Raw genomic sequence first — 26,139 nt, forward strand, 5'->3', positions numbered from 1 at the left:
AATTTTGTTCTATATGTTTTGGGTATTTTTTCCGTTTATATAACCAAATATTGTTACCTTTACTTTTTTTCACATTGATCCAGAAAAAGAGTTTGCAGAGGCACGTCCTCATCTCCTGACAGCATGTGATCCAATTACAAAAGTAAACACAAGACATATTTTGATTATTAGCAATTTTCTACAAATTACAGACAGGTATGATAATCACAAATATATACTGTTAAAGCCTAAAGCCTGGCCTCTCCTTTGGAATGTCATGGTTGTTTTTCTAACATGATCGTGATATTTTTCCATCCTCTTACGGAAACAAGTGACTTATGCAATCAGCAGAGATAGCTTTGCCTTCACCGGGAGAGCCTAAAGCAAATACAGCAGAGACATGTGTGAGCTGCACCGCTGCAACTTGTGTGATATTGAACCATTATGAGTTAAAGGACACCCTCTGCCAATGGCGGCTTAACATCTGGTTAGCATTTCATCTGCTGGGTGACATTTTTTCAAGGAAACATACAGATGAACTGGGAGGCTTTCCAAGAAAGAGGGATCATTTCAGACCTTTTTTAATTTTGCTTTCAGAGTCGGCGTGAAGATCCTTGACCATACTGCTGGACAGTTTGTGTCATTACGAAAAATATAGTACAGCATTCCGAGCTCTATATGACACGAATGCGCTCTCAAAGCACCAGTGAGTTTAAAATGATTCAAACCTCAAAACTGGATGGATTTCTAGTTTTAAAGTTTAAAAAATTGAGTGTGGCATCTGCTCGCTTTGTTCCAGACTTGACTCACGCTGTAAAATTCCAAACAGACTAACAAGACATCATTTTCAGCTGAATGTTTTCCACAGCTTCTTGTCCATCTCATCCAAACACCCATTAACAACAATCCCGTGTGGACCCTTCCGAATGTTAAGAACACAGAGCTGGAGCATGATGTGCCTGGCTGTGTTTGTGAGGGCCTCCTCCCTTCCACTGCCAGTTAATGTTAACTCACAGTTCATACTTGTTTCACAAGTGTGTACACGTCAAGGTTGATCAAAGTCAAAATTGCTGCCCATTTGTTGGGGTGACTGGGTGAAGACCAATAGCCCGGGGGGTGGTGACATATATCTGCCTCTGAAACTATACCCACCACTTATAGGATTCATGGAATTGTCAAGTGTTTTTTTTTCATAGCCACCAGAGTTATCATACAAAATATCAGATAATTGTGGGCTGTGAGGAAGTAGTTTCACAACCTAACCAATAGACAAAAATTGCCAAATGAACCGATCGAGTGTCCGATTGGATTTATTTTGACATTCTTCATGCTGCTGGTTCTCAGGCCTTCCCCGATCGTTCCTATCCCGGTATTTCAAATAAACCCATCTCTGAGCTGTTCCGTTAAATAAGCAGGGCAGGACCTGACAATGCACCAACACCAGATTGGGTTGCTAAACTACAATACAGTTGGAAACAAATCGTGAGAAGGACTGAACAGAGAAACCGAAGTCTCAGTCAGGAGATTTAAAACAGCCTCGAATGCTCGGAGGAGGTCAAAGTCTTCAAGTAACCATCCAGCTCTTGTTCCTAGGAACATAAAATCCCTTCATTTATGACGTCACACCCTACACTGCTCCATGGGCTAGTAGGTATGGACGGTCCTCTTCAAGAGTCAAGTTCATCTCTCTCACAGAAAACTCTTGAATGGTTTCTAGAGCGAAACGCAAAGTCTGAGTCTGTGACAACATGTGTCCCTGTGTTCTAAAAGTTGTTCTACTCATCTTAAAGCTATAGTGCGCAACTTTTTCATAATGATGGTTGCATTCAAGCCATTGCCAAACGAGTTAACAAAAAGTTAATTACGCCTATCAGCTGCACAGAACTCTCTGTAATTCTCGGTATGGCAGTGTTAAAGAACTTGTGTCGCCCCCCAACACTGGTGCAGGAGCTCAGATATATCCCAAGAAGTATTCGAGAAATGTTTTGGTTGTTTATTCTACTGCTAAGAAAAAACCTTGACGTACAACAGAAGGTACACAATCCATGCACGATGCGCCGACAGTGTTGCTGTAATTCCACAGAATTGCTCATCTCATGGGGGCAACAGAAGTTACGCACCATAGCTTTTACTATAAAATGTAGTCAAAGAGTTCTGCTGCCTGCAGTTGATCCTTTGACGATCTACATCTGTGCCAGAAAAATAAGCCTCCCACTCTGTGATTATCTATTCGTGTGGACGTCTTGGCATTACAAACTCATTAGCATTGCCAAGGGGGAGTGCATGGCATGCGGCCAAAATGACTAATCCAAAATAATATTGTACATTAAATACACACACAGGAAAAAAAGACTTTACTAAACGCCTAAAAATAAAGTCTTTGCAACTCAATGTTTGATGATTGTTCACCACTTTCTGCATATTCTCTTTTTCCTCAAGAACCTGTGACTGATCAGTAGAGGTGTGGGCTTCATTCACTCGACACAGCTTGGACTTGAGTCAGATTCAATACGCAAATCTGGTGGCTAGGGTATAGTCAAAACAACTATTTTGTTGTATGATTTGGTTTCCGAATCACGATCACGTCTAAAGGCAGATGTGTTTAAAGCTGTTCCAAGCGAACCATGCACGCTCGAAGGCGGAACAAGATGCTATCATCATTCAAATAAGGGGATAACTGTGCACAAGTTTGTGTTTCCTCTAAAGCATTACTAGTGTTGCAGTCAGTTTCACAAGAGTCAGAGTATCATTGTGCTTACCTTCTTTGCATGCATCTCAACACACCTGCTTAAGTCCTTTGTGAAGTAGGGTTACCTCTGATATAGTAAATGTGTTGGGGAAGGATAGCTCAGACATTGTTTGACCATTCAACAAGCACTTCATTTGTAGCCTACTACAACCTTTAGACTTGACAAAATCAAGAAAGACTTCCATCTTCACTTTAATGAGAAGAACGTTATTTGTTTTTTCACTTATTGCCCTTTGACTTGAGATTATTATGACTCGAATTGGCAACGAGTCTTGATGCGCACAACAATACCAACAGCCAAAAACAGAAGCAGCTATATGGAACTCAGCCTTCATTCATAATTTTATTGTTTACACCTGTGCTTTTCTTGCTGGGAAATGTGTGACCTCTTACTGTCATATATACGCTATATTCGTTACGGGACACTGTAAAAGGCATGACACAATTGAGGAAAAACCAGGAAATGAGGAATCTCCATTAGAAGTGGATAGAGGTTCTTTGTCCCACGGAGCTTTTTCTGAGACTACGGTAAACTTTAGATGCCACAGCCAACAAGCCTGGCTACTACATTTCACTGTAGCATACAAACTCTATTTTGCCATGCAGCTGATTGGCATCAGCATCAGTTGGCTGGTGAGCATGAGAAAGCTATAGAGTCTTAGCTAGACATCTCCGGGGCCTCATTATAAGCCTCATTCGCCAGCAGCCCAGGCTCTTATGTCTGAGTGCCCAGGAGTATCAACAGGCCCCACTTCATCAGAAGCAGCCAGGGATACATTCTTCCTCTACAATGTCTGTTCAAGGGCTGAATGAGTCTTTGTGAAGCGTGATATGCTGTAGAAGTGACAGCCTGCCTCAAATCCATTTACAATCAATGGCTAAACCTCCATGTAGTTTATGATTTAACTTTAATCCCAGACAGCACCACACCTTTATCTCATAATTACCCACAAGGTAAAATACATAGGGATTGTACAACTTTGGGTAGGAATTAGAGGCAAGGCGGGGAGAACGCTCATGCTGTGCATACAGCGATTTAGACGTTGGATTATATAGCTTGAAAAGTGGGATTGTAGACGGACTGGGGCCGATTATGGCTCTTACATGTCCACTTTGCATCAAATGTGGTAGGGAAGTGATTAACAGCAGGGCTCCATGGGGGCGACTGTGGCTCAGGTGGTAGAGCGGGTCGGCTGATGATCAAAGGGTTGGAGGTTCGATCCCCGCCCTGCCACCTGTGTCATGGTTGTTGTGTCCTTGGGCAAGACACTTCACCCACCTTGCCTCGTGTGAATGTCGATAGTTAGCCTGCTATCGGTGTATGAATGTGTGTGTGAATGGTAACGTGGGAAAGGAAAACAGGTCTCCCTTGCAAAAGAGTCTCCGGTCTCAATGGGATTTACCTGTATAAATAAAGGTAAAAAAAAATAAAATAAAAAAAAGGGAGGGAGGTACAAAAAGTAAGGAAATTTGTGTTTGGTCGAGTATTTATTTTATTAGAAAGCTTATTGGCAATTAATCTTATACCGTTGGAAAGCCTGTTCATTTCCCTTTTAAATGGTGCCACATTTGTAAGGGAAATGCATTTGTGGGATGAGCAGTATAGTGAGTATGTGGGTTGCGCCCATGAAAAACTTGACAAATCTTCTCTACCAATGCCAAACAGCTTATTCTGCTATTGACTCTTGTTTGGTGTCGTTTTTTTTGATTGGATGATTGAAGTCAGAAGAAACAAGACATATTGGCAACTTTAAAATGTATTCATACAAACAGGGGCCTCAGTAGCATGTGGAAGAACCATATAGTCACCACCTTGGTCACACATTACTGTGGGATGTCATCCCATTATTCAACATTTGTCGGAAGGCAAATGTGGTTGTGTTGGTCACTCTGGCACGACAAGCGCACCCTAGCTGATCCCACAAGTGTTCAACGTGGGTTGAGGTCAGGTATTAATTATACTATTAAATAATATGTACACATATATTGGGTCAGCTACAATACTTGGAACATACAGGTTGCAAGATTGTGTAAAGTCTGCCAAGGGAAAGTAGGCTATACTGTACGTCCAAACCGTTAAGCTAAGGTAGCTTACCAAATAAAGAAGTGAAATGTAGCTTAGTTTAAATAGTTAGCTAAAAGTAATGTGTAAACATAAACTTAAGGGGTAAGTTAGCAAAGTTGATAAAACTGCTAAAAGAGTTATGTTCGGTAATGTACTAGTAATGATTTAAAAAAAAATAATGGTAGAAATAACCAATAGTAAAGGATACACCGTTTATTAGTTATACGTATTGGATAAACATTTGAAATAGTTAGCAAAAAGCTAAGCTAAGCGGGTGAAATTGCTATAAGTAGGTTAGCTGGTAATTTTAATAGACTAGAGTTAGCTAGAAGTAAAGGATAAATAGATGAAATAGCTGGCCTAATGAATGGTTTTGTTTACAATGTGTTCTTTTTAAATTGGGACCAAACAAAAATGAAGTGTGCCTTTACTTTGGAAAAGACAACTTCATGCATTCAAAGCATTGCCTTCTGAGTTGTTCCAAACTTGCTTTAATTAAAAAGTTTAATGAATACAATTCTTTTTTTGTGAACAGCATCTAGAACACTCCCAACAAAAGGATTAGAAAGCAGAGAATAGGCTACACATTTTAATAACTCATCTATTTGTGAATATTGAAAATCAGGGGAAAAAAAGGCACATGCAACATTCAACAATAGAGATGAACATAAAATACATTAGCAACTATGAGCTAACTGATTTTTATTGGGCCTATAACCATAAAGCACTACTGAATGCTGCCCTGATAATCCAGGAAGATCTTGGTGATTTTATGTTTTAACAGTGCTAAAGTTGGAAATGTGTTTGAAATTTCCTGACACATTTTACACATTTGTTATTTGAGTGGGACATTAGTTTGTTCAATTAAGCTAATATGTGAAAATGTAACAACATACACTTAGTTTTTTACCTTCTTGGGTCTCAATCGGTGATGTTATCCTTCCTTGGTGTTAATTGGGGTTCTTTAAAACATTCAACTCTATGGATCCAAACAACGGAATCTACACAACAGTCAAAAAACATGTACTTTATTTCAAATTGCTGCAACAGGGGCACTAAAACAAACTGCAGAGAAACACACGGCCCCCCGAGTTCAACTCACTTCGATAGAAAATATTTTCATTTAAAATTCATGAATAAAATGAAAGCACAGGAGAACATATGGTGGACGAAATGATTTGGAACACAGCGTTGTGAAGCTTTGTCCAGCCAGCAGAAGAAAAAAAGAAGAAGAAAAGGAACACTTATTAGATTATAAGAGCACAGTTTGGTGCGGCCTTCCATCCTCTCAAATTAGAACATTACATGAACTTTCAGGAATAAATAGAAAAATAATAAAATAAAAAGGAGAAACTATCCTGCCCCGGCCAAAAAAATAAAAGAAAAAAAGTTACTGTTTCAGCTGTGACATTTTAAGATTATGGGGTGTGCAAGAAAAAAAACTAATACATTTCAAGAGAAAAGCTGTGACAACACAAACACACACACACACACACACACACACACACACACACACACACACACACACTCACACCGAATGCCTGTACAGTCAGTCACTGTCAGTCTCTCCCACTCTCACTCACACAGACAGACAGAACAGAGCACGCTGTGGCTATTGATTAATTTGACTGACTGCCTTCACGACACATTGATAAACCGACAGTGCAAATTTTCAGACGGCTGCAGAGAACTAAAATAAGAGCAAAGAAGACACACTGAAGGGACATTTTTGTACAATTCTTAAAATAGTTAGATCTGCTCTTCCTTTTTTCCTCAACTTTTGGGATAGAGATGGAATGAAGCTCCAGAAAAGCAGATGAGGAAATGGCCAGTATTTTTTGGATTCAGCACTCCTTAGAAGATTTTTTTTTTAAAAGAAGAAGAAAAAAAAGCCTTCAAACAACTACTTTTTAATATTATAGGATTAATGTATTTTATCTTCTTTGTCTTAACCCTTCATTTAACACATTTATTTAAAAAAAAATTAAAACAATAACAGGTTGTTAACTACATAAAACATTCTGGAGCACCATTTATATAAACATGAATTGTGACAGGATTATGATCCATGAACAAAAAAAATTTGAAGCCAAAAAAGGGGATTCTGGCCGTTCTAAAAAGGCAGCGATCTTGACTGGTGGCACTAAAAGTTTAGACCTAAATGTAGACACGAGTCGATCCAGTCAACCGACTACAGTGCATCATGAAGGTGTGTTTTTTCTCATCTACGGGGTTATAATGAATGACCTCTGACCTCCTGTGGCGGGGCAGGTCAGGTCACCCTGGTCCACTACACCTGTATGACGTAAAATGCTTACTTTCCCATGTGTGTGAATTTCTTGCATGGATAAAACAGCTAGAAAAGCCCGGTAGAAGCAAAAACAAAAAAAAGGAGAAAGATCACTCTTCTCACAGGCTTTCCCTACCCCCTGTAGGTTTCTCATCCCAGCAAGGCTAGTAGACTGTTTTTTTCTTTCTTTTTTAACCACACCCAGGTTTGTACGGTACCTCAGTCCTTTGGGTTTTGTCAGAGTTCTCAAAGACTCCTTAAGTTTCCTGAAATCAATCCAGTCACAGGATATGGAAGGATATTGAAATGTCTGTTAACTGGATAGAAGGAGTTAAGAGTTCCTCCTGCTCATGTGGCTCTGTCTGTGTTTTTGTTTTGTTCATTCGACTTCACCATTCGGCATCCCCAATGGCTTTGGAGAAGACATAGTCTCTCCCGTTCAGATTCATAATCCCGTCCTTCAGGTGGAATTTCCATTTGTTCTTACTTCTGTGAATCTGGTGGAGTAAAATGAGGGAAATGAACGTTGTGGGCGTCAAACACAGATGGAACAGTGTTTCATTTCACAGTGGACACAAGTCTCTTAATGTCTTTAACCTAGCACACAGAAGACTCAGCCAGACACATGCACTTAGTCTGCGATATTCTATTCGCCAGCGTTCAAAAATACTTCCTCATAAGCGTCACAGTGTCAGTGTCAGCCTATAAGTGTGATGTTCCAGAGTAAAATGATTTACAGATGCAAAAAAATAATTTAAAGGCTTCGGGATCAACATAAACAGCTTCAAAGGTAATTCCTTACCTTGTCATATTGGCACACCACTACATTCTCTGTATCAAACAGCTCCTGGTCCTCCTCGTCACTGACATCATCCTCACTGTTCAGTGGCTCCTGACGAGGGAACCAAACCAACAAGTTCAAATATGTTAACTGTTCAAGACATGGTCCAAAAGTCTCTGTCTATACAACATTAAGACTCACAGCTGAAACAAGCTAAAACATCCCTTGGATCATGTCGTAGGAGAAAACAGTAATAAATGATGTTTGACTTCACATTTCACTGTTTTTTTTGCTTCCTCCATGCCGGTGCCCACCTCTTCAACCTGCCCGTCCTCTCCCCCGTCCTTGTCCTTCTCCTCCTCTTCATCTTCGTCGTACTCCTCCTCCTCATCCTCGTCCTCATCTGAGGAAGTGTCTCCGGCGCCGTCCACCTGCAGCATGATGGGAGGCTGCTGGGCCTGAGCCTGAGCCTGGGCCTGGGCCTGTGGTGCAGCTGCGCCCTGGGCCTGCTGCATCTGCTGCATCTGCTGAACCTGCTGCACCTGAGCGGCTGTCGCTGCCTGACCGGACTGCGAAGCCATAGCTGCAGCCTGCATCACCTAGTGTTGTGGGAGAAGAGCCCAGAAAGAAACAGATTTATTTGATTAGCTATTTAAGAGGTTTTATTTAGTTTGTATATGTGTGTAATTAAAAAAATATGGAGAAAATAAATTACAATTCTACAATCAATCTTTCTGTCCAACTTTTTGTGAATAGTAAGGATAATATCAAAACACTTCATGTACTTCAGTCCTGAATATAATGTATTTTTTGACAAATCAAAAAAAGAGGCAGTAAACACAGTGAGAACATAACCAAAAATGTGTATTTAAGTAAGGAGCAGTAAAAATGCTAATGAGGTAGTTGAAGAAGTGCTGACCTGTGCATTGCTTTGGACTTTGTTTCCTGAAGCTAAGACAATCTGCTGCGGCTGAATGATGACTCCTGTTTGCTGGGGCATGCCTCCCTGCAGTGGGGCCAGGACCTGGATAGACAGTAAACAGTTTAAAAAACCTCAAGGATAAATATTATTGTATTAAAGCAGTAGCACTGTGCTGTTGATTAATTTTTAAAGATAGAAAGTCAATTATTATAATGAGCTCTTGATTGTGTTAGACTAAACAAAAACACATACAGCCAAATTACACTTCCGAGCCATTCTTTATGTATTATTCAGAGACTCTGCCTCCGTGTACCAGGGCTAGGTGTTCCTACCTGTGTAATCGGGCGTACCTGCTGTATAACCGGCGCCTGCACGCCGCCAGGCTGCATCTGCTGCTGCAGGAGGATCTGCTGCTGGGGCTGCTGAATGATGTACTGAGCCCCATTAGCAGCACGCACCACCTGTAGGATCTGACCTGAGGACACAACACAGGAACGCTGTCAGTGCTGTCAAAGTGCCCAGTCTACTGCTACAGCTCAGAGCAGATAATGTATTACAACAGTAAGAGTGTTGAATTAGAAGTCTTCACAATCTGCTGCTTTGTCAAACATGTGTAAGTGCTTTACCTTGGCTGGTGATGAGCTGTTGGTATGGGGTGACCCCTGTGGGCAATGCAAGGGTTGCAGCGGTAGCTGCTGCACTCTAGAGGACAAAAAGGACAACACACATTTAAGACTGATTGAAACAATGTAGTGAGGTGCACTCTCAGTCCACAAGTCCAAAGGCCCAACAAATCTCAATATAGCCTGAAGCATGGTGCCATGGTTCAAGAGAGAGGGAAACCACATTGTCCAGGTGTAATGTGTAGATGCTCTATAGGGGTCAATAGAAATACACAGCAAGTACACACACAAAGGCATTTACGTTTGTTTAAGAAAACATTTATCTAGAAACTGTTTATATGAAATACAGCACTTCACATTTATAGTGCAAATATTCATATTCCTTCAGCTGTCACAGCCAGGTTTGATAGTCAAAGGTTAGAACTTTGCAAGTGAAGCTTTAAAAAAAGTTTTTTTTTTTTGGTTTTAATTATCAGTGAGCTGTTACATTAACAGATGGCTTGCTTAACACAAGTGTTGTTTGGAGACGGAAGAACTTGAAGGACCTGACACTCCACTGTGCCAAATTAAAACTGATGAGGTGATTGGTGTGCTTGTCAGTGTGTGGAAGACACAAAAGGAGCACATAAGAGGATGTTTAATCACTGGCTTTATCTCTACTGTAGCTCTCTTTTTGGCTGGCTAGTAACTACTAGCTACTATTCTTGCTCGAGCGCTTTTAAGTTTGTGAGGTTGAAGTCGCACTGCAACAAAATAAGACTAACTGAATGAGGAAGTGCTGCTGCCACTGTAGACTCACAAACACCTCTTTTTGGTGTGAAAACTATTCAGTGAACACATCAAATATGTTTGCTCAAAGAGCAGCTACACACAGGAATATATGTGATATTATAGCTGTGAGCATATAACCATCTGTAGTTAGAATCGGTCATTGATTGCCAAATGGCAAATACTATTTTTCATCGAAGCACAGAATGCAAATTTTATTTTTTTAAGTTTACATCATCTACTCACCATCCCCGTTGCACTCATGTGCTGTAGAATCTTGGAATCCTGAACAATGACTTGCTGCTGGGGAGCTGTTAAGAGAAACAGGGTGTCGGTCATAACATAATAACATGCTGGAAAACAGCTAAAAAGGGTCTGTGAAATCTTTTGTTTATAATCTTGAAGTTGTTCAATTTCCCTAATATGACTTATTCAAATGTCCATTTGTATAGTGCGTAGAGATGTTTTGTGTTATTTACCCCCGGGCCGACCTTGCTGCTGCTGGGGGGGCAGGATGACTTGCTGTTGTGTTGGCTGGTTGACCTGCTGAACCTGTTGGATCTGCTGAACCTGCTGCACCTGCTGCTGCTGCTGGTGGTGCTGCGCCGCGGCCTGCAGGGCGGCTTGCTCCTCTGTGTGGAAGCCCTCCACTGCCTTCGACTGCAACAGCTTGTTTTCCCATAGCTGAGGCATCAGACAGAGAGAGAGAGGAGAGTGGTAGAAAGGAACCATTAAGTTAAGTTGCTTTTATTTGTCAAAGACAAGGCAACATTGAAATTTGTCTTTTCGCATATACCCTCTCAAGACACCACACTTCAGAGGGGGTCCTCTTGCAGGGTCAGCCATAGCACAGCACCCCTGGAGCAGTTTTGGGGTTATTTGCCTTGCTCAAGGACACAATGGTAGAGATGGTGGGCACCGTAAACGTAATACCAGACACTAGTTTTACAACTAACACCCTCCTGTCTAGTGTGTGACACAATGCGTATCTGGTAGTTGTACATACATTTAGTTGTACATTTAGAGTTTGTTTTATATTGTTCCAACATGGGTTTTCCCAGTTTTAGTAATGTTTTATTATGTTCCGCTTTCATTCAGACAACAAATCAATTCATTACTTGATGAGGGAAATTCCCAAATAAGTAGCTCACATTTAAAAAAATATATAACAAAAGCGTGACACCAGCTGGTTCCTACACACTACAGTGAAATACAGGATGATGCATTGGTGATATTTTCCCTTTAGCGGATAAACACAGGAACAATAATGCCGCTGACAGTTACCGTTTTCAGCTCCAAAAGCACTTGCTCATCCACCCCCTCATCCAGGAACAGCTCTCTCACCTCGTTGATCACATCCTCAATCACAGACTTATATAGTTTAGGCTATGAGGAAGCAAGCACAAAAAAACACATTGCATCACTGTTGCTTAAGAAGGCACTTACACTTTGTCAATGAAACAAAACAAAATATATATATATCATATGATCAGTGTTTACCAATGGCTGGCAGCACTGACTTCTACATAGATAGTGTGGTATGTGATATTTAGGAATATACTTAGTAAGAAGACATCAGTTACTAATGTACTAATGCTTCACAGTTACTGTACCACCAAGTACAACAGCCCATGCTACCTTACATTATGCCTGGCCAAATAAGCATAAATAAGTACAATATGGTTATATATTGTATCATAGCTGTGTAGCCTATATAGGTAGCCTACCCTAACTGACCCATGCAGAATTATCCCTGGGCTCTAGCTATAATGTATGAACGGTAGCCTACTGTGTGGCTTGTTTAGCTAATCCGTATAAACAGGGTCTATACGTCTGTCTAGTCTATACGACATATCCCCCGGGACACCGTGGAGCGCTTTGCTCAAACCAACACATGCTGTTTAAAAAGGTTAACGTCGACACATAAGTCGCAGTTCAGCGCCGTAAGAAAACGGTACATTGTACAGATAAAACCGAGAGACACAGGCCACCGCGCTGCATTGTCCCCCAATGTCCGCAGAATGGACCTCGGTCTTTCCTTTTCCTTCCCTCCCCCTCGGCCTGCCTGCTCCTCCACTATTTAAAGCTCAGTCTGGTGTGTATATGTAGAGCCGGTGACGTAGCGTCGAGTAGCACCTTCCCATCCCGCACAGTCTATATTAGAGAGCCAATATGGCGGTATAAAACCAGGCAGCAGAAAGGAGGAGGTCCAGAAGCGGAGCGAGAGCAGACGTGGAAGCCATTTTACGGAGCAGCGACCTGCGAGCACGACGGCCCACATATATCGAACATTATGTGGCGGAATGTGAAGGATATTTTCGCTTTAAGGTCTCATGGGTGCTCATCTTTGACTAGTTAATATGGCCTTTTCGGCGGGGAGCGGGAGGGATTTGTTATGAGATGGGTAAAGAAGGTGTTGGTTTGGGACGGCTACCATGCCTCCTGGTCGTGGAATGGTGGACAATGAGGAGGCATTAGAGACTGAGCAGTGACGACTTTCGGCTAAAAAGACTTTAATTTTCCATAAACAAGCTTAAATCAGTCGCAGTTGGTGATGGCGAGGTGCTTTGCGTACATCTGCATTTAGTAAAGTAAGCTAAATAACCACTTTGTCTATATTTACCGTTTATACTACGACTCATCGACACAAGCATTGCTCTGGACCCTACTGAAGTATAAGCAAAAACACCAAATACCGATAATTCATGTTTTAAATTAATGTATCCAAACACAATAAGCTTGAGACACTGTTGAATTCACTACTGAGACCGTAGAAAACAGTCCACAACTTCAAAACGGCGTTTTAATGGCTATAAACCTGAACTTCTGCACAATTCTCACTTGCAACTACTCTTCATTTAAAAAAAAAAAATAGCCATTACTACTCCTTCCATATGGTTCTATTTGAAAGAAAAATCTAGTTTCGAAAACTGACAAGAATGGCCGATTGACTTAATCTAATTATTCATTTTATTTGATATAACAGTGACGTTTGTTAAAGCACATTCATTGTACTGAAACAAATTAAACCAGCTCTTCGAAAGATGTCCATTATCTTTACCCCCATTTCCCCCGCTGACAGTCCTTAGAGATTGATCCTTACCACTGGGTTCGAGTTAGCCGAGCTCGCCATTACATGCGTAGTGTAAAACCACACGGAATAGGCGAGAAATAGAGCCAAAAATTACAAAAAATTAATTAAAACAGCTGGGAAAGATATTTTAAACAGCCGGCATTACTTTTGTAAATAAAACACAGTTTTAACGGTCTTATTTACAATCCCGGGCTGCGACTCCCCAGCCGTCCGCCTTCCGTCGTTGTCCTGCTTTATATACTGAGCGATGGAGCTGCGAGTGCGCGAGACATAGGGCAGGGTCAATCCACATGTATCGCGAGATTTCGTGCGAGGTATGATGACGAATCAATTCGCCACCTGCCGGGAAATGTAGTTTAAATGGGGTGAGTGGAATTTAAACGCATTCGTTTTGTAATGCTCACTGATCGTGTTGATTGTACAAGGCCAGCTGCAAATATTGTGACCTATTTACAGAATTAAACACGGTGTTCCAGCCAGGAGCCATTCTCTCCACACACTAGCAGATAATTGTAGGCCCAACAATACGGAGGACTAGAGTAGGCTACATATTGAATTTGTTAAACAAATTGGCCTAAACAATGTAAAGGAAACTGGTTTCCTGCTTAAGCTATGGGACTTTTATATAGGCTAGTGTTTAGTGAGACAAAGCAATTGATTAAAACCAGGGGTCTCAAAACTTTTTTCACTGAGGGCCACATAAAGAAAAATCTACAAAGGGCCGGGCCACTTTGCAAAAATAACACATTTATTAGGACATGTAGCTGCTCTGATGTTTAGTTTCATAGTGTCTTCGTAAATTGTAATCCTTCTTCACGGCAACACTTTCCTTGCACATTAAACAGACACATTTCCCCTCTTGTTTATATGCCAATGATACACCCAGTGTTTTCTGCCTTTGCGTCCAATGTCCAGCAGGGTGAAAATAGTATCCAGCCGAGGTCCCGACCCTCCTAGGGGAGTCCGGGGGTATGCCCCCCCGGGAGATTTTTTAAAGTTTTTAAAGCGAAATGCATGAATCTGGTGCACTTTGAGAGGGAAATTAAGAGGTTAAATCTGAAGAATTTTGTATGAAAAAAATGGAGACACTGTGGCTGTGTCTTGATTCAGGGGTTGCACCCTACGTAGGCTGCATTTGAAGACCGATTGCGTCATAGCGGCGCAAAGGCTGTCCCGTTTGCAAGGTTCCTTGCAAGGCTCCTCATATGCGGCCAAGAAATGCAGCCTTCGTTTCACGGTTTTGAAGGCTGCATCAGATGTATCCTTCGTGGCCCAACATATCCCAGGATTCATTGCGTTTTTTTCAGAGATGGCATAAAATAAAATAAAAAATAACAAAACAGCAACGTGTTGCTCCATCTTCTTAACTTTTATCTTCCTTTCTTTTTTTCTTGTACTTTTTTTTCTTTTTGTCTGGTAGGCAACTTCTTTTTCTTTTTTCCTCCATTGACAGGGCTGTCTCCGTTGGCAGCAATCAGGGTTGCTAGGCAGCACAGGAGCGGCGAGTCGTCACGCAAGGTAACGGCTTGTTACGCAAACCGGAAATGCCTGTAAACGGAGACCTGCGGAGACCGTCCCATTTAACAAGGCTCGTTGGCCTTAAAACCGGCCTTAAAATCGGCCTTCATAGGCTATAGCCTTCATAGACCGCGAGACTGCGTCCTACCAAGTGCGTGGTCTCTGTAATGGGATTCTGCCTGTGTCAGATGAATTAGAAGCTATTGGAGAAGGACGCATAGATTTTCCATAATAATATTAATTTAAAATAAAATATTATGCAGGGTCCTCTGGGATGGGCTTGTTGCTCATTTTCTTTTATGGGACATATTTCTCTGTAATATAATGAGTGCATTTAAATTATTTAAAAATTAAAAGCGCCATATTACATTATATTTTTAAAATGTGCCACGGGCCAATCAATCAGTGTTTGACACCCCTGCACTAGTAGCCTGGTGCTACCAGACCATCGTACTTCATTTCATTTGTACAGAAGGTCTGGCAGTGCTGTAATTGGCAAACGTTCACTCATGGAGGCAGGTGTCTGTTAAAGTTTAAAACTATTGGATCTGCCCAGTGCCACTCTGGATTAGCCAACCAATCGCATAACGTTTGGTCGTCACGTGTGTCATGAGCCGGCTTCTGGCAACTGAAACTGGAGCGCGACTTCGAAGTCATCGTTCTCAGCCACTCGCTCTGTTCGCTGATTGGACCGGCTGTCGAATCTCCGGCAAAACTGGGAAATGGGCTGTACACCCAGACTGACTACTGAAGGGAAAATAAAATTTGGCCGGAAGTAGGCGGGCGGGCGGAGCCAGGCTACTGCACTAGTGGGTTAACTAAGAAATGCAAAAAAAATAAATAAAAAAAATTCAAAGGGCCATATTACATTATATTTTTATAATCGGCCGCGGGCCAATAAAAAGCGGCCCGCGGGCCGTAGTTTGGGGACCGCTGATTAAAACAGTACACATTGCAGCATATTCTGGTGACAGAGCAGGAAGGGGGCACTGTTACACGAAATCCCAGTTCTATGTTTTTATCACCATGAGATTTTTTTCCCAAGTCACTTTATACACACCGTAGGGCAGGCTGCTGCTTCTTTTCTATTTGGGCATATGTCTTGAGGTGCAAAGAAAAAAAAATACAATAAAACATACTATTATACAAAATATAGGCCTACTACTATTATAACTGTGAAAATATGCTGTGCATAATTTCTACATTTGGGTTGTCTCCTACTGTTGTCTAATAGGGTTCTACAAGTTAAATATTCTATTTGTATTTATTTTTCACAATTGCATTTTTGAGCAGAAAAGAATAACCTTTTTTTGCTTAAACCGAATGCTTAAACTATAGCCTATACTTAAAACTTAGAAAAGTCGTTGATAATGTTCTGACAAGGACATGTGTACAATTTTAAAGTTGTTGTATTTCCATTTTCTGTTACTTTATTTGTACCACATAACTGTTTCTTACACATTTATGAAGTCACTTAATAATATAATATTGGCAATGGCCTATGAAAGTGACGGCAGTCATCCATCTGCATAATGTGTTTTCTTTTATTATTGAAGTACATTTTTGCTGTTAAAGTTTCTCTCCTTTATTGAAGTGAACTTTTTTTGAATGCTGGTCTTTTAGTCTACATGTAATGATCTGGTTACTTCTTGGACCATGGGGCTGACTTTGATACAATGTGTCACGGAGATAACTTTGAGTAACTTGTTTGTCACATACCTATGCCTACAGGTTCAATGTGTGCACCTGAGATGAAAAGTTTAGTCTCCACAATACTGGTGTAATAGCATCAAGACACGTCCGACTTTGATGGAACTGGGAGGAAGAAGGCATTTTAATTTTAGCTAACTGCTCTATAATGCAGTTGGCGGTTGCCATTTAATTCATTACCATTCAAATTATATCCTGACCTATAGGCTAATTTAACAGGGAACATTGTGTGGCTCTGTTTACGTTTCATAGCACTTTTTAATGTAGTAACATCCCACCGCCACAAGAGTGTGATCCCACCACATAGCAGAACCCAGGACAACAGGCTCCTTTTCTGATTACATGGCGTATACACACACACACACACACACACACACACACACATACACACACGCACACACACGCACACACTCCATTCACTTAGCCTATGTGTAGAAAGCAACTCGCCTATTGTACATTAATTCAACAAAGTGGGGGTGGTAGTCATTTTTTGGGTAAACCACGTCGATAGGTTCTGTGTGTTTAATTTGAGAACACACCTCTCCTGATTATTAGGGGGGAAATATCTGAAAACAATAAAGCTTTGCAGTAGCCTAGGCTAAATGAAAGCTGACACGTGAACGTTACTGCCACTTCTGTCTCCATGGAAACTTGCCTCACTGGTCATTCTGTGGATATGGATGATATAGATAGGGGGAACACACAGCTCTCCGTGCATCAATCCACTTAGCCCTTCAGTCCGCCTCCTCAAAGATGGAATGTCACAGCAACTTACTTCATTTAATCTTTTTCAATCAGGGAAAATTATAGGTCTACCTGACAGTCCTACAATTTGCTACTGAATTCACTTGTAACATTTTCCTTTGAATAGGCTAAAGAAATGTATTAAATTAAAATTAAAACAAAGTGTGGTGTTTTCTCAAACTATGAGCTGGGATCAAACATAGCCTACTGCTGCATTATCTGAGGCACGGCAGCGCTACCTTTGAGTCTCACTCTCTGTAACTGAGTAGCATGATGCCCTCTAAAGATCTGGAGAATGCACACTTTTCTCCCCCCCTACCCCCCTCTTTCCTTTGCTGTAGTTGCATAGCAACAGAGGAACTGCTATAGCTCCAGTTGTGTTGGTGGTGGGAGCGAGCGCGCTGCACAGGGAGGCACTGGCTCCAGATTAAGCCTGTCTCGGCTTCAATTATGAATGGGCTTCTACTGCCACATGGCTCCAAAATGGCACCACTCAGATTGATAAGGCGTCAAGGAAGTCTTTGGTGCACATAAGTCTTTTGCGTCTTTCCCTAAGGGGGAGAGGCCCGAGTTTGACTCTAATCAGATGTATTGAACTTAAATGATTAGAATAAGTAAATTAATAATTAACTGGCGGAAGAGGCCTGATTATGATAAGACCCTAGTTGATGGGAATATGTGAGGTTAATGATTGGGGTCAGCCTTGAGAGCCAATTAAAGTGTCTCCACTCTCACAAAGAAGCCAGCACTTTACCAGTAGTTTGTGTTGCATGTTGAAATGATGAAAATAAAGGGGGGGGGGGGTTAAAAGGGTGTTATTCTTTCTTGTAAGCCCTGGCTATATTTAACTAGGCTATGAGTTTTGAGAGGGGAAAATAGTTCAATTACTGTTCCACATGAAATGCCTATAAGTGGTGCTTATATTAGACATGTCATAACAGTAGTGGTGATTGTTCTACAAAATGATTATGGTATTCATGCTTGATCCATGTCCATCCAAAAGGAACAGCCAAACTAATCATCTGCAACTTGTATTTTTTTTTTATTATTGCAACCAACTGGAAGACAATACATCACATAAACATCATTGCAGTTTTTCAGAAAATGGAAAACAAAATAAAACAACATTTATATATTTTTTTGCCACGGTATTGGACAACGTTGATATTTACATGTAGTGATGGGATAGGTCTTGAAATCATTCTTTGGCAATATGATTGCACAATAAGGAGAGAAACTGAACAGTTACTGAAAAAAAACAACACCTGGGTGTACTCTGCATCACATCTCACAGATCAATAACAGTTTTGCATTTTGACATCTCTAACCTATGGCTTTCCAATACTCAGCTCAGACAGTCTCCGAAAAATAATGGCAGTATTTTAGATAGCTTTGTCAAGAGAGAGAAAACCAAGCAGCAAATGCGCATAAAAACATCAGCAAATAAAAAATGGCAAACAAACTTTTATTTCTTGTATGTTTGGCAGGTTTGTTTTAGGGGTCTTTTCAGGCAGTGAAGTATTTTTCATTCGCTTTCAAATGTCCCAGGTTGATTCTATGTGTTGCTTTTTTTCCAGGACTCGTAGGTCAGGCGTTTATCTCTCCTGCATGTCACTGAGTGAGTCAGAGGGGAAAAGGGTGGTTGCTAAAGCAACACATTCTCCCCCCACTCGACATGCCTCATGCCAGCTGAACACGTTATTAGTCACCACAGCAGTGGATTGTTACTGCAAATACAGCGCAGTGCTTGACCCAGGCCGCGGGGGCACTCAAACAGATATCAGACAAGAGACGGATGGCACACGACAACACCACTGACAGAGTCTGCTTTTAGCCTTTTTGTTAATATGTCGGCATGGATACCATACAAAATGCAAAGCCAGTGATGCATGCTACAGGTGGCAAAAGACTGTACCAGTGGACAGGACATGCATTTGTTGGCCTGCTTGGCTCGCTGAACAGCTTAAACAAAACGGTGTCCGACTCTGCTGCTACAACTAAAACCCGGCGAATGTTTTCTCCTGCAAAGCTGCTTTTCATACGTGCCGCATTTCTGCGTGTGTGTGTGTTGGGTTGGAGGGGAATTAATACTTAAATTCATTTTTGTTTCAGCAAGAGCATGCTGAATAATGGCAGCACAGTATCTATATCACTTCAGAAGCAGAAATGTCAAAGCTCACCACCGTCCTTGTGACCTTAAGTGAGATACACATACACCTTGTACAAAAAAAACAAACAACCTCTGATCTCCAGATTGGGCTCTTGATTTAATTATGGGATGGACTTTGTGCAAGCTTGACATCCACAACGGCAAGTAGTTCATTTAATCAAAGGGTTGTCAATACTGTAAGTAAATTAATTTAAAAAATATTTTTTTTGTCATTTATGCCATCTCCTACATTCTTCTTTCGATTTAACTCCCAAGTAGCCTTTTATAGAGATATGAGGTTATTTCAGGACACCTACAAAGTTTCCCATGCCCGTTTGATCCACACATACACACGGAACAAATGCCGATGGAAAATAAGGACACATGTACGTTTACACACAGGAAGAAAAAAAACAATACTGTTATAAATAAAGACAGGTAACGTTCTGTCAAAAACATGTCGTAGACATGATAACAGAGGTACTGAGGGCAGGCAGGCAGGCACAATGTTAAAGGGTGTGTGTTCCTGGGCACACAAAACTCACACACACTCTACAGATGTGTTCTGAAGTAACACCGGGGTTAACACTGAACACCTAAGAACTCACGGTACAGGCAGAAGAAGACGGAAGCCCACCCCTAAGAGGTGATTGAGCTGGCCTACATAGCCTGAACCCGGAGCCCAGAGGGTGGAACCCTCGGGCCTCTCATTGCAGAGTGATCTCTTACACTCCTCCCTGAAGACGTGTCTTTGAAAGCCCGCTCAGAAAAAAACTAAGAACCCAAAAGATTCAAGGAAACAAACAAACAAACAAAACGACAAAAAATCCAATATAATCACGGGTATAAGAATTGGCGGCAAAACTTTTTTTCTTTCCTCTAGGATCAAGGTTTATATGAAAATAAGTCATGCTTCATGCTAAATACATTGTTTATCTTACATGATCTTTGAATAAAAAAGATTTGCTTTTTATCTTATTTACAAGCACCCATGCAATATAACTGAGAAAGTCCTGCAGGTCAAATTGCTTCAATTAAGAAAGGAAAAAAATAAAATATTTTCTAACCTTTTTACAGAGTTGTCCACATGGGACAAATTGCTTATATCTTTATGAGGGTAGAGTGAGGGTAAACAGACACAAACAGAAATCTAAAACCCACAGTTTATGTATATAGTTCTTTGACATTGTCAAAATGAATAGGAAGGTGTGGCGGCTACTGGTAGCTACCATGTCTATACCAGGTGTCTACGTCTATGGACAGAAGGACTGGGGAAGTTTCAGGGACGTTTACATTATGCAACAACAACAACAAAATGAAGGAGATATTGCCTCAGACCCGGCACACTATCCGTCTCTATGGTGATAAACATGACCTTTTTTTTTATTTTTAAAATATCTATTCTTAAATACTATGAGTGCTCTTGAAATAAAGCATGTCTTTACCCATGATGCTTCTATTATAAGTGGCGTTAAATAATCTTAAGTGCATGAATATATATCACATTGGGTTTTACAATTATTTCGACACTTCGGGTCATTCTCAATAGCTCTTCTTGCACTTCTATGCCTTTTCTCCCTCCCTCTCTCTATTTTTTATTTTTTTGTCAGCTGTCGTATCGGCTACATGAAGCAACCTGGTCGCTTATCTTTGGCACAGTCTCACATTTGTGCTCGTGGTTTGTAGGCGAGCGATGCCAGCGAGCAGCGCGGAGAGCTCTGTGTGCTGTTAAATGGGCCCCTGTCCCCGTCGTCTTTGCTGGCAATCGCCGCAAGATTGCTACAGATTCACATAGAAACAAACAGGTAAGACAAACAAGCCATCTTCTGCGTTCGGTGTACCGCACGCTCCTCAATGTGATTCTGTTTTGTCGTGGTATTTTTTTCGACTCGTCCAAATTAAAAGACAAAACATGCTCCTTTTTTATGGCTTTCATCCCCTTTTTATAACAACAAAAACAACAAAGACACATGAGAAATACCCATTGATGTTAGTGTTGCTGAACATGTAGGAAAACATAGATTTTTGATATTGCCACAAATAAGTAGGATTCACCTAATGCCCTGCAGATAGATAAGAGGGAGATGAGAAGTGTCCGTTGAGAGACTAATGCTGTAGTAACGTTACCTGTTGACCTATTTTGTGTGTTGTGAGTGTGTCTGTGTGTTCATGTGTGTCTTTGTGTATGTGTTTGCGTGCTTTGAGCTGTATACTGTGTGTGTGTGTGTGTGTGTGTGTGTGTGTGTGTGTGTGTGTGTGTTTTTGCATGACTATGTTCTATGTACTACTTGTGTGTCTTTAGTTTCTCAGGGCCTCTTTCTGCTCCTTCTGGCCCTTGGCGGTGCGGTTTGTGATGTTGTTGAGGCAGGCTCTGACTCCTGCCAGGTGGAGCAGCGACCCGGCCGCCTCCTTCATCTCCTCGTCGTCGCTCTCCGGCGGCTTCTCCACCGCCGCCGCGCGCCGCTTCTTCAGCGGCAGCGTGTCGCTAATGCCGCGCGCTCGGCTTTTGGTCCAGGCTATACTGCTCCCCGCCAGAGTCCCAGATCCCGCCCCCGAACTACTACTACTACGTCTTTGTCCGCGCAGGGGCTGCTGGGAAATGTAGGCGGAGGCAGTGGTGACGTGGGAGTCCAGAGGGATCTCCCGCGGCTCGGGCTTGACGTCCGACTGGATCTCCACTGCGATGATGTCGTCGTCTTCGTCCAGGGGGCAGCAGTGGTCGTTGTCCTCGGAGGAGCTAAGCCTGCTGGGGGATTGGGCCGTGCTGTAGGTGTGGTCGTCCTGCTGGTCCTCACCGCACGGCGGGGGAGAGTAGCAGGATGGGCTGTCCTGGCCTTGGCTTAGATAGTCTCTGTATGAAAGGCAAGGACACAGAGCAAGGAGAGAAGATTGTTACCAAGGATGTCACAATGGCAGCCCGGGTGGCCTGCCTGTAAATACCTCACTTAAACTGAAGCAGCTCAAGTTTGCTCTGAAATTGGCTGGAAAGCCAAAAAAAGAAAAAGTTCAATTGATAATCTATCACCGTCAAAATAGCCCCCTAGGGCCTAATATGCATATTTCTCAGGTCACATTAAAACCTCGTAACTCCAAAAAGAGTCAGCTTTTTCTTTACAAAAAAAAAAAATGAACTCATTATCAGATCGCCGCCTACGCATTTTTTCAAATGACAGGCTGCGTTTGGTGCAGCTCTCGTGCTCCCTGAGGTTGTGAAACTTGCTCGGCACATGAAGGTCCTTGTGAGCTTTAAAGTCAGAATGCCACAGAATGATGATTCTGCTGCAAGGCCATTTAGCCACTGTCCACTATTCATCAGCCGCTACATTATATTGCTCCCCATATTTGGCTCTATTAGTCAGAAGACACTTCTCTCTGTGAGGCGTTAAAGGACAGGGGTGTATATTCTGACAAGTGATAAATCAGAAGGAGCTTCAGCAGCGCGCCCTGTCCCTCGGACATTTTCTCCCCTCCGAATGAAGGGGTTAGCATATTAATATCTTATAAGCAAAACATGCACCTCTTACAGTGATCAAATATTCACTGCATACCTTTAGCAAGACTTCTGGTATGTTTAATTCATTATGTGGCGCAGCCCATCATACTCTTATGCTCCTATGATGAATGTGCATGTCCATGCATGCTCTGAATGTTCTTTGAATCACGAGGCCTCTCCCTCTAATAAACCTGTTTGTTAGTGTGTGAGTATGTGTGTGTGTGAGTGAGAGAGAAAGAGAAAGAGAGACCGTTATATAAACACACCTGGATAAAATGTTCCAAGCAGCGGGCGAGCGTGTGAGTGCAGCTGACTTTGGACACAATAAAGATGTAATTATGTAAACTATCAGTGGAAAATTTGCGAGGTCTGTTTTGTGTGTGTGCGTGTGTGTGTGTGTGTGTGTGTTCTATGTGCAGATGTGGGTGTGTCTGTGAGGGAATGGTTAAGCCCTGCATGACATTAGTAGCAAAGTTGACCCACCTAATGGCCGAGGTTCTGCTCCCAACGGGGCTTACAGGCAGGGGTCTTATCACAGGGAAGAGTGCCTGGCTCCTGACACGGGCGCCATTTTGGATCACACCACGAGGAACTAGAAGAGAGGAAGACAGACACAGGAACTGTTACAAACAGATTCATGCAAGTTTAGTCCAACGCAGCACACCAATCAGTACCAAAGCAGGAGGGCCACACAGAGGAAGTGTCTGGATGAGCATTCACTGACCGTCTGAGGAGGCCACCGGGGCGATATTGATGAGCAAGGCAAGGTTCAATTGAGCAGGAAAGCGTCATAAATGAGTTAGGGCCGCTACGAATCATTCAATTACCAACGACCGCTGGGCTCGGCTAAATCAAGCCGAGTCTGATGCCGTGGGCCGAACAGCAGGCGGCTGCATGGGACTTAAAAGGGGGATACCACCAGATTTGATCATTTGTGAGTAATGATTACATTTGTCTTGTTCAACACTTAGTAACAACTCATGCTCAACACTCACAAAGCAAGTGTTCAAGTATGATTTTAGGCCGATTTCTAACACTTGTGTGGGTTATTTTTGTATTTGATTGGCCATGACACTTAAAGTAAATAGCATAAGATTCACATCACAGTTTCTGAAAGCCCAAGCTGGCTCATTCAAATTGAATGCTTTTTTCAGAACAAGATACCAAAAGTCAAAAATATTCAGTTAAATAACATAGAATATGTTGAAAATTTAAAAAATATTCATAATATTAAAGAGGATGGAAATAGAGAATTTGGGGCATATTTGATTACATTTGTTTACAAAAAAAATACTAAAACAGAGGATCAATTATTTAAATAGTTGCCGCCCAATACCATTCATTTTCAGTGGCACTCTCAATTGAAAGTATTTCTAGAGATGAATCTGAGAGGCACACATGTGCCTTCTTGATCATATCCCAAAGTGCAGAGTAAAGAGTGAAAGTGCAGCAGACCTCCAATGATTTGGATTTGGGAGAGAGTGCAGAAGAATTGCTAAACTATTCAAAGTTCCCAGGAGCACAGCAGGGCTCCATCATTAAGGGGAGGAAGTTTGGAACTGCCGAGACTCATCCAAGAGTTGTCCATCTGGTCAACAGCAACCAGGCAGAAATGGTGTTGGTAGGCGAAAGTGGCCCAATGGACGGACCAACCAATTTTGAAAGAAAATGCAAAAACGCCATAGCAGAAGGACTCATACAGCACTCAATCTAAGTGCCATTTTACTCTGCTGAATGAACAGGCATATGGCAAACCACCTGGAGTTTACCAAATAGTGCTTTCTCTGATCTAATGAGACAGAAATTGAATTCTCGTGTCTGAAAGCCAAGCAATTCAACTGGCGAAAACCAGGTGCCGCTTATCACCATCATACAAACGGAGCCAAATACACTAAGGTTCTCGCAGACAACGCCACAGGAGGGTGCGAAGTTTCACCTTCCAGCAACACAACACCCCAGAAACCACATATCCGGCCGGCATCATGGACTGGCTTTGGAACAAATCCCTAAATGTCCTCGAGTGGCCCACCCAAAGCCTGGACTCCAAGCCATTTGGAGACAGAAAGATCATCATTTACCAACGCTCCCAATCCAATGTGACAGCTAGTAGAGCCAGAAGCTGTAGTCACTGTCAGTGCATCTCCTCTGAACTGTAGTCACATTCCAGTATGGGATTTTTAATACATCTAAGCAACAGTTTGGCATTTTTTGGGAAAAATGCTTTTCTACGCTTTCTTGGTAAGAGAAGATCAATACCAATGTAATGTCTGTATATTAAATATGAAGCTAGAGCTATCAGCCGGTAAGTTTAGCCAAGGATGACAAATTATAAATAAACTATATATGATGTGTAATTAGTACGTTTTGGAGATGCGATGATGCAGAACGTTTTTTTTGGACAGAGCCAGATTAGCTATTTCCCCTTGCTCCCAGTCTCTACTCTAAGCCTAAACTAACAGTCTTGCTACCTCCAGCCTTGTATTTACCGTACAGTAGACATAACATGACACATACCTATAACTCTCAGAAAGAGCACGTTCCCTAAAATGTTGTACAATTCCTTTCAAATGTCTGAATATCACTTTGCCGTGATGAACTAGATTCATGTGTAGACTACTGGAAAAAGACAACTTTAAGAATTAAACTTGTGATGAAATCGAATGAAAGCAATTCACTTTAGGTTCCAGTGTGCCCAGAGGGATTCCTGACACTGGAACATTTTCTGGTTCAGGACTAACAATGCCTCAGTACAAAAAGCGCTTCAGTGCCTTCCACCAAAACCAACCGAACAATAGTGTGTTTCTTACGCAACTTCAGACTTTCCATCAAGGTTAAAGTTTTGACAAAGGTTCCGTTTTTTTTACAAACATTGGGACTGTTTTATGGCAAGGAGGGGGATCTATGTGCATGCTTTCAACTCCACACAGCTGTGAATCCGCATCTACATTTTTATTGTGTCGCAGAAGAGAAGAGATGAGAATAGAAGTGAGTATGTGTGTGTATGTGTACATCTGAGCCAAAGGCTCTCATTACTCAAGGCAGGCTGCTCACCACAGTCCTCCCAGTTTCACTAAAACAGCTGTCATTTTCATCTCTGGGGTCAGTTTGCATTTCGCAAATGATGACCCGCTGATTGCTTTGTTTGCCACAGCAGCATTTGTTAAGGCGTGAACCTAAAAAAAAAAAAAACATTTACCAAAGCATCAATATACTGTGGTTTGAAAGTTTTTTCTTATTTTGCTTGTTTGAGATTT

General features: G+C 41.8%; 2 protein-coding genes across 3 annotated transcripts in view; both read right to left on the minus strand.

Annotated features, from left to right (window-relative positions):
- Nucleotides 1-5,805: 5,805 nt before the first annotated feature.
- Nucleotides 5,806-13,487, minus strand: gtf2a1 (general transcription factor IIA, 1). Of its 2 annotated transcripts, none has more exons than XM_080047567.1 (10): nucleotides 13,281-13,487; nucleotides 11,462-11,563; nucleotides 10,657-10,861; nucleotides 10,424-10,488; nucleotides 9,413-9,488; nucleotides 9,137-9,261; nucleotides 8,784-8,888; nucleotides 8,179-8,463; nucleotides 7,886-7,975; nucleotides 5,806-7,580 (listed from the first exon to the last, which is right to left on the minus strand). In XM_080047567.1, the coding sequence occupies exons 1-10, from the start codon at nucleotides 13,308-13,310 to the stop codon at nucleotides 7,473-7,475; spliced, it is 1,191 nt and encodes a 396-aa protein (XP_079903693.1). In that variant the 5' UTR covers nucleotides 13,311-13,487; the 3' UTR covers nucleotides 5,806-7,472. The 2 variants fall into 2 exon arrangements, with proteins under 2 accessions (XP_079903693.1, XP_079903692.1); XM_080047566.1 differs by having other exon boundaries at nucleotides 9,119-9,261.
- A 4,774-nt stretch (nucleotides 13,488-18,261) lies between these two features.
- LOC307266116 (forkhead box protein N3-like) overlaps nucleotides 18,262-26,139 on the minus strand; it is a 54,970-nt gene continuing 47,092 nt past the window's right edge. Inside the window, exons 5-6 of the mRNA XM_080048036.1 lie at nucleotides 23,369-23,477; nucleotides 18,262-22,243 (exon numbers count right to left, since the gene is read on the minus strand). Of these exons, the coding sequence (XP_079904162.1) occupies nucleotides 21,691-22,243; nucleotides 23,369-23,477 (662 nt within the window). The 3' untranslated portion in view covers nucleotides 18,262-21,690. The remainder of the gene's footprint in view (nucleotides 22,244-23,368; nucleotides 23,478-26,139) is intronic.

Source organism: Ammodytes marinus (genome assembly GCF_949987685.1).
Source record: "Ammodytes marinus genome assembly, chromosome: 19".
NCBI classification, from domain to species: Eukaryota; Metazoa; Chordata; class Actinopteri; order Uranoscopiformes; family Ammodytidae; genus Ammodytes; species Ammodytes marinus.

What these genes read in the sequence shown, in the direction of transcription:
- gtf2a1 (XM_080047566.1), bottom strand. Translation starts at nt 13,310, where the DNA reads ATGGCGAGCTCGGCTAACTCGAACCCAGTG. An exon ending in CGGCTAACTCGAACCCAGTG is followed by an intron (nt 11,564 to 13,280) that starts GTAAGGATCAAT and finishes GCTTCCTCATAG; the next exon opens with CCTAAACTATATAAGTCTGT. An exon ending in TGGTGTGCCAATATGACAAG is followed by an intron (nt 7,581 to 7,885) that starts GTAAGGAATTAC and finishes TTACTCCACCAG; the next exon opens with ATTCACAGAAGTAAGAACAA.